This window comes from Rousettus aegyptiacus, unplaced genomic scaffold (assembly GCF_014176215.1).
Source record: "Rousettus aegyptiacus isolate mRouAeg1 unplaced genomic scaffold, mRouAeg1.p scaffold_m13_p_3, whole genome shotgun sequence".
Lineage (NCBI taxonomy): Eukaryota > Metazoa > Chordata > Mammalia > Chiroptera > Pteropodidae > Rousettus > Rousettus aegyptiacus.
The window spans coordinates 58,325,959-58,341,203 of NW_023416306.1; the positions used below are offsets into that span (position 1 = coordinate 58,325,959).

The window sequence follows — 15,245 nt, forward strand, 5'->3', positions numbered from 1 at the left end:
GGAATGAAGAATATGTCCACTTAAGAGCCAATACCCCAGGCTGTCAAAGAAATCTCAGGCCAAAATTTCTTTTATAAACATTACCTATTTTTTAAAATTCTACAGTCTAGGAAGTAAAGAAAATATCTCTGCTTATTTACAATTTCCTTTTGCCTAAACTCAAAAAAGATAACCATATGTAAGAACAAGAGAAATGCTCTGTCAGGGCTCATTGATGCAACCGCTTTGTGCATCTGGCAAAAAGCATCAACACTTCCAGCCTTGTTCCCGGGTCACCCTCACCCCCAACACATACCTATACGAAGCTCATACTACACCAACACTAGCCACCTCCAATCCCAACACACATTGAAAGGGGTTTACAGATTACAAATAATGTTCTCATTCACTCTTTCACCCACCTTTGACCATACAACAAAACTTAACAACTGGAAGGATAAACTCAGTCCCTAACACATATGGCAAGGGTGAACAGTTATTAAAAAGCTCTTCTCAAGAAAAAAGGATTTGCTAGCTTCCCTTTGAGGTCCAGGCCCTGACAGGCCAACGGAGGTATGTTTGAGTTCCTATCAGGCCTCGTGCTTGCTGGCTGCTATGTTCATTCAGAACCCCATGGCCCAATTGTCCTATAAATATTTTGCCCTTCCGTTGAGAACTGCTCACCTAATCCCTACGTCTTGGAGCCGAGATATGCTATTTGAGATCTGCGGGCTGAATGTTAAATAACACTTGGAGCACAGCTGACCCCTTTCTTCTCCAGGCCAGTGACTGCTCTAAAAAAATATGAAGATTCACATGAACATAACAAGAACAGGAAGAAAAGTCCAGATTTTCCTCACCATGTGCCACCCAGCCATGTTTACACTGATCGCAAGTCCTCAGGTTAATCTTCCCCGGCTGAAAACATTCACATGTGCAGTTCACCAGTGTGCAACGGATGGCCTGAAAAATAAAGGAGGGAAAAAAAAAAGATCAGCATCTCTTCCAAGGCATTATATTTTAAGTTTACTAAATAGCACACATTTCCATATTTAAAGTCTTTCTGTTGTTGGTAGGGGCCTGGGAAGTTTTTTAAAACCTTCGAAATCTCTGACCAAAAAAAATGTAAGAAAACAAGGCTCATTCACTAATAGAATGTTTCATGTTAGTCATATGTAACCCTTAAATTAGAAACAAAGACAGAGTAGAGTAAGAATAAAGGATTACTTATTCTATAAGATGCTGGATTTGTAACACCAGGGATCCAAAAGAGAAAAAAATATTGCTGTTACTATATAGTCCCATTTAAGTTTATCCATTTGGCACTAATGCAAAAAAAATATACATTCTAATACGATAATGTTCAAGTGAAATGCTGATGAAAGTAAAACACGACATACAAATATTATTAGAATATTATTTTTTCTGCTGAATTTCACTTAAATACTTTGTTAATCTTTCAAAAACATCCTGAAAGACAGTCTCATTAGTCCAACTAGATCTAGCATACTTCCTATATTATTTATCATTTCCCAGTTCCTTGTTTTATTTCTCATTTGATATATTAATTCCACTTTCATTCCTATTTTGAAAATACAAAACAACTCTCCTTTTATTTTAATGGTGACATAAGAAAATAAGTTTAAACTTGTTTTAAGATTAGATGTAGAATAGGAAATGCCATTTATGTGAACATTTTCTATTTGGAACAATCCAACTGTATCTTAGAAAACTGAAAAAAATGCTCAAAAATCTTTCATTTCTTTATAAGTACTTTAAAAAATCATCTCACCAGTTTATATTATAATGTGAATCCATGGAAAATTAGCATAAATGAAGTGCAACTTTTTTATGGATAAAAACCTATGCTTAAGAATTGTGCTATAGCTGACCTGTGCTCCTGGACTACAGTTAATAAATTTATCTCATACATTTAGTTCTCATTTGCATGGAAATTCTGAAGACAGAAGGGATTTAGTCCGATCATTCACAGATTAACAATCTACTGTAACTACCTGAACTGCCAGGAAAAGATCTCTATAGCTGTATATGCAATCAATGATTACTGATTTGAGTGAAAGGGGTACAGGGGCAGAGGCATGGGGCTACCTGAAACTGCAATTCTGCATCTCAAAGCTATGCTCACTTACACACCTCCAGATGCTCATATTCCTGGAATCATTTGGATTTTTATATAAACCGTCTCATTTGTGACAGACAGCATTTGACATATCATTAATATGGTTGGGCCAAATTCCATTTACAGAGAATATGACTGAACAATCTTTTACTGTTCCCCATGCTTTGGATTAGACGAGTTTAAAATATTCCTCTTTTGTTAATGAATATTAAATCTACAGGTCTCTATTTGGTTTCTGATGTCAGAGTACTTACTGTAGACTCTTTTCTTATTTAATCTCCATCCCTAATTTGCTCCTCTATTACCACCAGAGAAATACACAGTTGTATAATCTGCCTGATATTTTGAGGTCTCTTTCCAGTGTTAACAGGCCAATTACATTTTAGCTAGGTTGTAAAGCTCTGATGTATGTATTAGTGATTAAAGGGCTTAGTAACAAGAAATGAGGACACCAAAGGAAATGATGACTAACCAAGAATGACGTAAGTATTTGTAGGCTGTAAGGAGATGCTTCTCCCAAATTTCTTATTTCAACTTCAGAAGTTTATTAGAGCTTATTAGAACTTCTCAGGTTAGAAATAGCTTCTTTAAAGGACACGTTCATTAGTTAATGAACTCATAACTTGATTGTACTATGGTCAAAATAAAATTATTCAGAGTATAGTGTTGCAAAAAAAAAAAAAAGGCACTTTACAAACAATACAACTATAAATTCAGATATGGCAACCAAATTGACATTAAAATATTTATATAATCTGAAGTGTGATAATAAGATTTCATAAATTCTTTAAAAAAAAAAAAATCCTCTACTTTACCCAAATTAAGAGATGACCAATAAAAACAGACGATCTCTCAAAGGCTATATGTTAACTGCAGCCCAAAAGATATACATATTTTAAATTATTAATTTGATAATATTTAATTATTTTACAAAAATAGCCTAATTTTACATGACATTTAAAAGCACACTTTGTCAGTTTTAATTATAGCTATATTCAGGACCAGAACAAATTAAGAGACTGTGGATTTGCTTTATTTATATATATATTTCTTCACTGGTTGAATCATTGATTGACTTACTCTGAACTAGTTTAGGATTCAAATATTTTCTCTTCCTAAATAACTTCATACATCTGGCACATTTGGGAATTAAACTTTTCAGATCATCATCTTTCATGTATATATATAAATCCTACTCTTTTTGTACCTAAACATACAAACATTGGAACACCTCAATTCCTTTTGTATATAAACACATGAGTACTGGAATATCCATTTTGTATTTCTATGAATTCCAGAAGGTCTATTTGTTTTAAATCCAGATTTATATAGACTACAATTGTTCCTTAAGGGAATTATATATATTTAAACAATATGGTCTAAATAAATATTTTGAGTTAGAGACTATTGTGGCTTCAAAGGAAGTTTTATTCTAAATAACATTTTTGAAACGGCATAAAACTTTGACATACTATTTATTCACAACAAAATAGAACCAATGTGATCACTTGCCAACTCACACCCGCACTTTAAAAAAATAAATTATCATAAAACTATCAAAGCCAGTTAAGCCTCAAAAATGTACATGCTTTACAAGGAGACAGTTGAGAAGAGTAAAAGTGGATGAACTTTCATTTTTATGAGTATATTCATTTCTCCCTTCATTCAACTAACATGAGTGCTACCCACTCACTTCTGGGCACTCTGAACTATAGAGATAATTTAAAAAGGGGGGGTGGCAGAAAGGGGACGATAATAAAAATGCAGACCATTTAGTCAGATTGTTCCCACTTGTATATGCTGAGACCTTATGCACGTCAGGCTAACTCAGACTATCGACCCCTCTGTGCCTCCAGGATCCCAATTCATCAAGAATGTCCTGTAATTCTTTCCTCCATTCTTAAGTGACCAGCATCCCCCAACCCCTACAAACAACAATATTAATAAATTTTCTTCAGCCTGCAACTTATTAAAAGTAATTTTTCCTTCTGCTTACCTTTACCATGAATTTCTTAAAAGAAAAATCCATGCACCCACCACGGAACTGCTTCCACTTCCTCACTGCCACCTACATTTTAATTTTGCAATCTGAATTCCCACATGTTCCTGAAACTGCTTTCTCCAAGAGGAATGTTCTGATCACATCTCGTCCCTTTTCCTGGTCTCCTTGTCCTCCCTAGACCTCAATGCAGCTAGCGGCACTAACTCTCCTGCATAAAGACCAACTATCCTAGTTTTTCTGGCAGTAACTTCTCACTCTCTTGCCTCTGTAAATAAATACAGGTGTTTCCCATGGCCAGGTTCTACATTCTTTAATTTGGCAATTTCATCCCCTCCTACAGCTTCAAATATCATCACTATGCAAAAACCATCCCTTTGGAGCCAAGAACTGGGTTAAGTGGCAGGAAATGGATGGCAGAGTCCCTGGGCTCAAGGATTTCACAGAGTTTGTGGGCAGTGGGGTTTAGAGGAGAGACCCTAAGAACAGAAGGAAGCCCTTAACCACGTTTAAGAAACACCATCTCTCCTTTTTTATTCCTCTGTCTTTGCTTCTACCAAAAGGTAGGATTTATTTATTTACTTCTTACAGTAGCCGTTATCCATAATAGTTAGATTTACCAGATATTTGCCATTTCCTAGATCTTGTGCTAAAAACTTTACAAACATCAACTGTCTTAATCTTAAGAAAATATCGCGAGATTGGTACTATTATTACTTTTATTTCACAAATATGGAAGCTGAGGTAGAGATAATTAAGTACCTTGCCTGAAGTCGCTCGACTAGTGAAGTCACAGGAATCAGACCCAGGTCTGTGTGAGCTCTCTCTCTGACTGAAAATCTTGATTTAAAATCCGATTCACAGTTAGGCACAGCTCCTATACCTGACTACCATCAAACCCCCACTGTGTACTTTTAACTCCTGCCCATTTTTCAGACTGCAACTCAAACTTTACTTCCAATTCCCCAGGGCAGTTGCCCTCACCTCCCAATCATGGCAAGTTCCTCATCGGTCTCCTGTTTTCACAAGGAATCTTTCTGTCATAGCATTTATCACAGTTGTGAACATTACGTTAATAATGTATCTGTATGTATTTATAATCTATTACAGACAAATACAATATTATATTTATACATTTGTGTGATTATTTGAGGCCTGATCCTCATCTAAAGTTTAAACTCCATGAGGGCAGGGCAACATGTGTTGGGTGCTCAGGGCACTTAAAGAAACACATAATTCTCTGAGCCCATCCTCATCTGTAAAATGAGGATAACAACATCACAAGAGTGTCAAAATATTTAAATGAAATAATAAATATAAAGTATGTGGCACTGTGCCTAGCAATAGTAAAAGCTCGATAAACCATGTATGACCTCAAGAAACTTTCCACAAATAATATTTGAATTACTTTTCCTTATGATTCCTCGCAATGTATTAAGTTTTTCTAACACCTTGTAAAATGTTTAACACATATTTAGTCTTAATTAATAAATGAACACTTTGACATAGATGAGGCCATATTATTCATACTATAACCCTCAACAGTGGGTACGACAGGGATTATTAATTTTAATACTGCGGTTCAGATATATTTATATGGGTGTTACATAGCTCTTAAATAATAGGGTAAATTTCCCAATTACTAATCAGTTTATTTCTATTACTCATAGAAAAAGGAAGAAAACATACAATTAAAACCAGTATATTATAAAAAACATTCAAAAGTATATCTCAAGTACTGAAGTAGGCCAATCTAGCATAAAAATATTTGATCCAGTTTTGATCTGTAACACTTTTATATTTGAATATTAAATAAAAGTACATTTGAAAGTATTTGGATGAGTTCCAAAGCCCTACTCAAATAACAGATTCTGTTATCACTACAGTTGAAGTCTTTTCAGCTTTATTATACTCATAGCTGGTTTGAACTCCACAGATATGTGAACTGAACATCTATCTTCTTACCAAATGGTATTTCTCAGGAAAGTACAGAATGATGCTTCAGCTTATAGTTAATGTATCTCACAGAAGAACTATATACAATGCTAATTAATTAATCTCCTATTAGCTGTTCCTTGTTTGGGAACATTTACACAATTTACCTGAGACAAAATAACAAAAGGCAAAAAATAAGGCCATGGGACAAATAGAAATATAAAACACATACTCTGAAGGAGTAACCAGAGAAAGAAAACCACCCCCACCACCCACATACAAAAAAATTCACTAAAAATAAAACTAATTTCAGTTCTGGGTTTTGTCTTTCCACAAAACAAAACACCACCAAAAAACTATTTGCGGGGAGCTTCCGTCAAGTGTTCACTAACCCTGACCAAATCTCCCATATATAACTAAAAATCCACTTTCTCCTTGTTTATTTCTAGGGATGATACGAAGATTTACAACTTAGATTATGAAATCCTACTTCAAACATTTAAAATGTTTAACAGTTAAATACATGAACTACATTTAAGACTAAATTACAGAAAAGGCTAATCATTAATACAGCATCCATTCTGTACTATCAGTTTCTACTGTAAACTTAGGTGGCACAATCTAGGTGTATAAATTAATTGGCTATGATGAATAAATATCAGTGACAAGGTTTACTGTTTTTACTTTTAACAAGAATAAATTTCTTAATAAATTGAATTTTCTACTTTGGAAGTTGCAAATAGTATCATAAATACGTAGAACTGGCCAACTGTCCATGAGGATATCAAAGTAGTCTATGTCATAATGAACTTTTACTAATTCATCACTGCATATATTATTCACTTCTGAACATATGAATCTTTTTATTGGGTGGGAAAACTGTCCTTCAAAGACTTCTATCTAACAATATGTAAAAAAATACTATGCAAACTAACTTTTCCAGGATTGTCACAGATTATACTGCAGTAATTACCAAAAAAACAGCCACCAAACATTATGAACGAAGAGAGTGATCTGATCTTGTACATGACCAAAAAGATGCAGAAAAATTAACAGGACTTCCGCAGACATTTATATACCTTGTGTATGAGGATCTAAGACAGTACTTTCAAATACTGTTACTAATGTTCTAAAGAACTCACATGATAGTAGTGGTGATTAAGTCAGAAAACAGCACCCTGTATAATTTTCAGGATAGTTTTTTCCCTTCCATTTTCACATGGCTGGTACGTAAAACTACTGGAAAAGAAACAACTTCCAAAAGAAGTACTATGAATACTGGCTAAGACTTGGAACATCTATATCATATTGCCTTTTTAGAAGAATTCAGTGTCCTTAATTTGGTCAAGTCACAGTGTAGACCGAGTAAAGATATTTTTTTTTACATGGTGGACAGCTTCTGAGCTTACTTATAACCAACATAAACTATATGACTGCACGAGAAATTTACTTTTACTTGATTATAAATCTCATCCACAATGAAAGTAAAAGTACATTCTACAATATTTTGTAATCAGGTATCAAAACAATACAAGAAACTGTGAGTTAGGTAGACATAAAGTATTAATCAAAAGATTCATGGTTCTAAATATCCAAATAAGTTTTATAACTTTTATAACCTAAAAAGTCTTATCTAACTCTGACCATGAGACTAATTACAGTTTGTAGTAAGGTATGTTGTCTGTATTTCTACAGAACACATAAATCTAAGTTTGAATGGGCAATGTTCACAAGAAGTGATCATCAGTGATTATAAAGTATACTGTGAAAGTAAAAGGCTCACAGAGTGTTAGACTGCAATGTAAATGCCACAATTCATAAAATAATAACAACAGGAAATGAGAGGCAATGAAGTTATTTCTGTGACTATGTGGCTGGCCAAATGGCTTAACAAAACCCATTCAAAAATTCACATAGTGGGAAATTATAGTAAAAGTATTTATCTTATTTGGTGGTAAAATAAATGAGAAATCAAAGAACAACTCTTCAATAGAAGGTTCCTTAAAATCGGTCTGTTTTTAATGTTATATAAATAAAAAGCAACCTGATCAAAATGATCATTTTGTTGTATCTATGTGCTGTGAAATTTCTTGATGTTTTTTCAAGAATTAGATCTTGTCACTAAGTAGAAGATTTTAAAACAAATGGTCAGTCCAAACTCACTACATCATCTTTACAATAAACACATCAAAACAACTGAAAGACATTCACTGCACAAAGGTGGCCTTTGAAAGTATTTACTGTTAAAAATCAAGAGATTTAAAAACCTTATTTTGAGTTTGCTTTAAAAGGCATGATTCCTCCCATTAACTGGCTAATGGATAAACAAAATATGGCACATCCATATAATAGAATATTATTTGGCCACAAAAAGACATGAACTATTGATACAAACTACAATATAGATGACCCTTGAAAACAATACACTAAAAGAAGCCAGTCACAAAAGACCATAGAGTAATGATTCCACTCATATGAAATGTTTGGAACATAGAAATCAGTAAGATAGAAAGTAGTTTTGATTACTTTGGGCTTCTGTGAGGAGATAGTGGTGGGGGTAGGGGTTGGGGTGGGGATAGGGGTGGGGAGTAGATAGCTAAAGTGTTCCTTTTTGAGGTGATGAAACTGTTGCAAAAATGACCGTGATGATGGTTGCACATAACTGTGACTATGCTAAAAGCTATTGAATTGTACACTTTAAATGGGTAGAATATATGGCATATGAACTGTATTTTAATAAAGCTGTTTAAAAGTGGGAAGAGCAAAACTCGCTGCATCGCTTGGTTTTTTTTTAGTGGTGATAAATCGTTTAATTCATCAAGTACTATTTCCCCAGAAGACAAAGTGGCATAATATCCATCTTTAACCCAGTAGGTCTTCAATATTGAAATAAGTGAGTGAATAAACAGAAGGCAAACAAAAGAATTTCTCTGCTGCTTAAATTTGAAAATCTTTTCTACTTTGAAAATGTGAAAACCTAATCTATCCATTTAAAGACTGACAATTTTTAAATTTGCTGTTACTCTTCTATCATGAAAAGCTAGGATATCTTCAAAAAATATGGGGGAGGAAGGGACCTCTCAGTTATAATGTACAGCTTATTAATATATTTAAGACTAAGAGAATTTGTTTCAAATTGATAATAGTGAATACTGTCATATATACGAGCAAAAATACTCAACTTTGTGTGATGAAAAAATTACTTCAGCAAAAGTCAAGAAATAAACTTGGTTTAGGGGGAGGAAGCAAAGAGGGAAAACCATAAACTTCTGAGTAGATGTTTATATAAGAGTGTGAATGTTTCTATTACTATGTGTGAATACATAAATACAAACAAGGAGAAAGGGACATAAATATAGGCACATAAATTTTCACAGACATGGATCCAATGAACATCTATAGTCATTATCTTACGACCACAACCTACTATCAATTGACATGAGGAAGACCCCATTTAAATAATTTAGGAGTTCAGAGTAAAAATCAACAGCGGGATATAGCCAATTATATAAGGAAAATACCCAGGCTTCTATGGCATCAAAGCATATGTAGGCTTCAGATTACGTGTGTTATGTTTTCCTCCCTGCAATTAAATTAGGCCTATGGTAATATAAGCTATTTTGTTAGGCTATTAGTAATATTAGAAAAACAGAAAATAAAAAGGCATTTCAATTTGGGCAGAAAAATTTTATTTTCTTACCTAACAGTTAACAATTAAGATATTCCATTTATTGCCTGTATGCTTACAAATTTTACAGACTATTTAGGCAGCTGTGATAACATAACTAGAAAGGAAATATTCTTTCCATGAACACAGCTATCATCTAATTGAAAATAAGGGGTTAGCTCACCATAAAAAATATTTTAACTAAACTCAGTCTACATTTACCAGAATATATAACTATATAAATAGTCAATGCACCTCTGATATATGAATGCTAAGTAATACTCATCTCATTTCACCCTAATGTTGAATCAGCAATTTTGTATTCCACTGATATACATTTTATTCATTTTCACTAATGCAATTTGAAAGGTGGTAATGTGATTACATTTCTCTGTGGCATTCATGAAAACAATTACTAATATAATATGATAGGGAAGACGTTAATAAGGAAGGGATTTATAATGAGATGCAAGAAGATTTATAAACCTTTAAGCACTTTACAAAGAAATACTCCTCATTAGGCAAGAAACAAAACAAGATAAAAAGATAAAAACCTAAATTCTGGTATTTCAGAAGCAGCTTCAACCCTGGAAAGAACGTTATGCATGATGATGCACCCTTTGGTGACCAAGTAGAGATGTGCAGGAGTAACCCAAGATGTGGCCTATGTTGTGTCAACTGAAAGGCATCATCCTAAACTGATGTCTCTCCTTCGCCGACAGACAACATGGGAAGGACTCCTTTAAGGAAGGAGTCCCTCTAAATCTTTATCCTCTATAATAGGAGCCAGCCACATTATTTCAAATTCCAAAGCACAGTAATCAATCCATTTACCAAGCAGGAGCATAAAGTAGATGACCTTTTAACTAAATTTACTCCTCTAGGTTTGTAAAAAGAATTTACCTCAGTGAAGCAACAATGAAGACAAGTTGTCGTATTTTAGAACATATCCTTTCAAATGACAATTCTGATTATCTAGGCCAATTGACGCAGCCTTTGTGAGACTACTAATACCCCACGTTTGTACAGTGCTGTGAAGCTTGCATAATACTTAAAATACATTCTTGTATTTAATCATCAAAATCCCCCAAATTAGAGATTTTTCTAACAGCAGAAAATGAGGCTTTGATATGTCCTTAAATGGCTACAGACAGTAACCCAGGGATCTTTCCACTCTGCCTGTATGAGAGCGGCAAGGATCTGAACAATCCCTTTCTACCCTCCTCCACACTGAGCTTTCCTCAGATATTTTTTTCAGTTCCAATAAGCATTTAAGACCAAAAAGGAGATGTGGATGAAACTATACACAAAGGGAGAAGACTGGGTGAAGGTTTGAGCAACTTGAAAAGACGGGGAAACTGCTAAATAAGCAGTTAACAATACTAGAATATTCTACAAACAAAATGGTACATTTAAGAGAAAGCGACGCTGAACAGCTTTCTATAGGGTCTTTAAATGGTTATATTAAGAAAATTCAAAATATGAAAAAAGTAAGACAAAGTATTCCCAAGAACATTTGGTTTGTTTTACATCATCTTACTTTCACCTGTCTTGGGACTGTCCATTGGTAGCATATCTCGTTGCTACCAAACATTTTAATATCTTCCATTACGCATATAACTGTGCATCACAATTATGTCTATGAAAGAATATGTTTCTTTGCCTAAGAACATACGTCATCTCAGGAATCATACCTATTACAAATAATAATAATGATGTGATGAATGTTATTTATGTTAGTTCATAGATTCCCCAGAGACCCGTGCTGAGATGTGGACCGGCTTCATCAGAGGGTCATATAAATCACTAACAGTACATCTTGATTTTTACCACTGGCTACAGTCATTGAAATTTTTCAAGTGAACCCTTTCAGGTAATACATTTTTAAAAAATACAAATATAATATTATCATTTCTTTATAAAGGTGGCTTTCTCGAATTCAAAAGGCTACATTCAGATTCTCAGAGAAATCCCACAAATTTTTATGGACTCCATAAGCATCTGAGGGTAAAATGTGCCCTTGGGTGTCGAAAAAACACTATTCTCGTTTTTCTTTTAAGGATTAGCTGGTTTAAAATACAAAGAGAGACATGTATTTATAGAGAAAGATAGCAAGGAACAGACCATCTAGCTGCTAACAAATGCTTCAACATCACTGAGCAAACGGAGAGACCTATGCGATGGCTGTCAGGAACTCTGAGCTAACTTTCAAAAATTAGGAAATAAATAGAAAAGCATTGTGGAAATAGAGGGAGTCTTCCAGAACAATGTTAATGTCATCTTGGGCATGTGGACTGGGGTCACGTGTGTGTCAGCTGAATCAACATAATGGGCTATAACAGCTTCGAAGCAGATAATATGGTCCATTGGGTCAATAATCCGTGAACTAAGAAGGATTTACTTGATAGACTATAAATGGTTCATAAGAACTCAAGAATCACTCCATCAGATCAAAAATCCAATTTTCATATGGTGCCTTTCTATGAATTAGCCAAAAGAAAGTAATAGCTCTGAAGGACTTCAAGGTCTATCAGTTAAAAATTTACTTCTTAAAGAACAGTGCAGAGGAGGAAGTAAGAATTAAACGTCTCCCCCCTCTACTCCCATGAACTAACCTATTTTAAGGGGAAAAAATATATTTTATGATGAAAAGCTAATATACCACAGGAAATATTCAAGGGGCTTTTCACATTTTCCTATGGGTGCTTGACTGTATGGGACCAAACAATGAAATGCACACACACGTGCATTCGTTCATTCATTCTCTCTGTCTCTGTCTCTGTCTCTGTCTCTCTGTCTGTCTGTCTCTCTCCCTCCCTCCCTCCCTTTCTCTCCCCCCTTCTCTATAACTCCGCCCTCACCCCCATCTCCACATACCTACATATGTTATTGATAAGTAAATTACAAAACACTATTGCTAGTGTAGAAACATTTGAAAATGAAGAGCCATTTTTTATTTTTGTTTCTTTACATGATTTGTAATGGGGGTCTGCTGTGTGAGGCCTGTGGAGACAAATGGATATTGGCAAACTCATCTTCATGTATGGAATAGTAGGGAAAATAACTACAAAAGGTAAACAGTAAAAACTACAGTATGTTTTTAACATTTAAGAGAAAGAGGAGAAGGGCAGTTTCTTGGATAGTTATAGCTTATACAGCCAGGGTTCACAAATAACTGCAACTTCTGCCCACTTTAGAATGCAGAGCAATAGTAGCCTTTACCCTGTATTTGTGAATTTGATTACATAGTCACACTAGGTGATAGTGGTTGCAGATTAATTTTTTTTAATGTAAGCCTATCTATGTGAATAATTGTATTTGCTAAGTTCATGGCGATGAAGAAAAACAGAAAAAATGCTCTAAAAATATAACAGGCTGTAATTAGGCTTCTTAACAAGAAAGGATTCCTTTACTAGGGAAGAAAATGTGATCTATCACCTTTTGCTCTCAAAATACTATTAGCCTCTCTTCATCATAAGGACAACAAAAAGGATTTTTTTTTCTTTTTTACAGGAATAACACTGAATAAAACAATAGATGTTTTTACATCAAAGTGTATTAGCTATTGACATAAGCTCAGTCCTCTTAACTTTTACACAAGGGAAAGAAAAATTCCAATAACTCTGAAATAGACAGATAAAACTTTCTCTGTGGCTATGGCCATGTACTATTATATGTAACTGCTTATTTTTAAAAAGAGCCTTATTGGTACTCTCCAAAGTATTTTCTTTTATACATAGCTTTATCCTATAATTTTGTCCCTGTTGGGCACGCTGCCTAAATTTAAACACAAACAGTCAAGCAATGAAGAAACATTAACACATTTACTGTGAACAAAAACTCCCAGTTGTACAGTGAAATTTTAATACATTTCAACTTATCTCTTTTACTAATGGGGAGAGTACAAACCCTGCAGGAATTCGCTCTGCAAACTGGTAATTACAGTAGACTCACTTTTTTATAATGCATATGTATAGTCAGACACAAAAAAACCCTGGCTGCCCTTTTGATGTAGGTTACAATAAGAATGTTTTAAAAATTATGAAAATCTACAGCAATTCTAAAGGAATGCATTATTTCATGGAAAACTGTCCCTTAATTCATATATGGACACAAACAGACATATATTTAGATATTTGCTTTGTACACCAGAAGGCACAATCTTTATCAGTGTGTGCTTTTATGTAATTTTCACCATAATCTTAATGTACAAAACAAATCCATTCCTTTTTATACAAAGCTAGATGTGATTTTGAATATCATAATTTATCTATAACATAAAGATGATGTTCTTTCATTCCATGCTGGTTTTCCTATTTGTCTCCTCTAGTATAGAGGATTTAAATCTATATTTTGAGATCTCTCACAATCTCTTCATTAAGTAATTAAGGATTTCAAACCAATAATTTGTCTCTTAGTATATAGGCATAAGTGCCCCTTGGTTAAAAATACCCTATGTACATACCTGTAGAGAACAGGAACCATGCACTGTAATATTAATAATAGAAGCACAGAGAGTTGACAGAAATGAAGTAAAATTTCTGTCGCTATTCACATCACTTGCTAAACATTTTACATTTAGCTATCAAATTTCTGGTTCTGTTAACAACTTTCTAAAAAATTGAAATCTGATAGACTGCTGAGAGGCTATCAATATATAATTTACGCTAAACTCATGGTTTGAAGTATTGGCATACAGGTGAAAAAATGAAAGCAGAGAATGTTTTTAAGTAGACATAATTTTTGTAATATTTTGTGAATTTCAAAATAATTAAATGGATTTGCTAAAATGTCCACCTGTGACTGAGTAGCAACTATAAATTCCAGGGGTATCTCTCTGAAAATGAAAACTTATAATATTCACATAAAACATACAACATATACTACAAAGTTTTACAAAATATGCAAGTGGCTGTACAGAAATCACTTCCTGGCCATCCAGCTTGAGATAAGAGAGTGATAAGAGGTAAACATTCTTAGTAGACTTAGCTGTGGCAGAATCTACTCCACATTAGAGGGAAGAAACATTTTAGATCTATTAGAAAAACTATCCTATTCTAAGAATGCATACCTAGCTCTTCTTCTAGGCATACCGTGACATTCTAACCTTAGGTCTCCCTGTCATTACAGAAAAAGAAAGCTTCTTCTCTTCTATTACCATCTCTTTGCTCCCAAAGGCTACTTATAGAATAGTGCCCAAATCCAAAAGAGAAAGAGAGAGAAAAAAAGAGGGGGGGGGGGCAGGGAGGAAGGAAAGGAGGGAGAAAGGAAGGGAGAAAGGAGGGAAGAAAGAGAAACAAAGAAAAGAAAGAAAAAAAGAGGTAAAAGAAATGAAAACCAGGCTTGTCACAGTTCATGATCCAGACTTTTAGGCACTGGCTGTCACAGGCAATGCATGGATCCCTGGGCAACACCTACTGCTTCTATCTGGCAATGAAATGACACACTTCTCATTTTTTTTTAATTCTAAACATCGTGTGTGTGTGTGTGTGTGTGTGAGAGAGAGAGAGTCAGTTTTACAGCTG

The 15,245-nt window shown here is 34.2% G+C and overlaps 1 protein-coding gene across 36 annotated transcripts in view; it reads right to left on the minus strand.

Moving 5' to 3' along the window:
• The window catches only part of BNC2 (basonuclin 2), a 396,217-nt gene that overhangs the window by 146,909 nt on the left and 234,063 nt on the right, over window positions 1-15,245 (minus strand). For all 36 annotated transcript variants that reach the window (XR_004956256.1, XM_036238863.1, XM_036238861.1 and 33 more), the window contains one exon: window positions 840-942. Coding sequence is in view for 31 of the 36 variants with exons in the window: in XM_036238863.1 (XP_036094756.1) it covers window positions 840-942 (103 nt within the window). In the remaining 5 variants the exon portion in view is untranslated. The remainder of the gene's footprint in view (window positions 1-839; window positions 943-15,245) is intronic.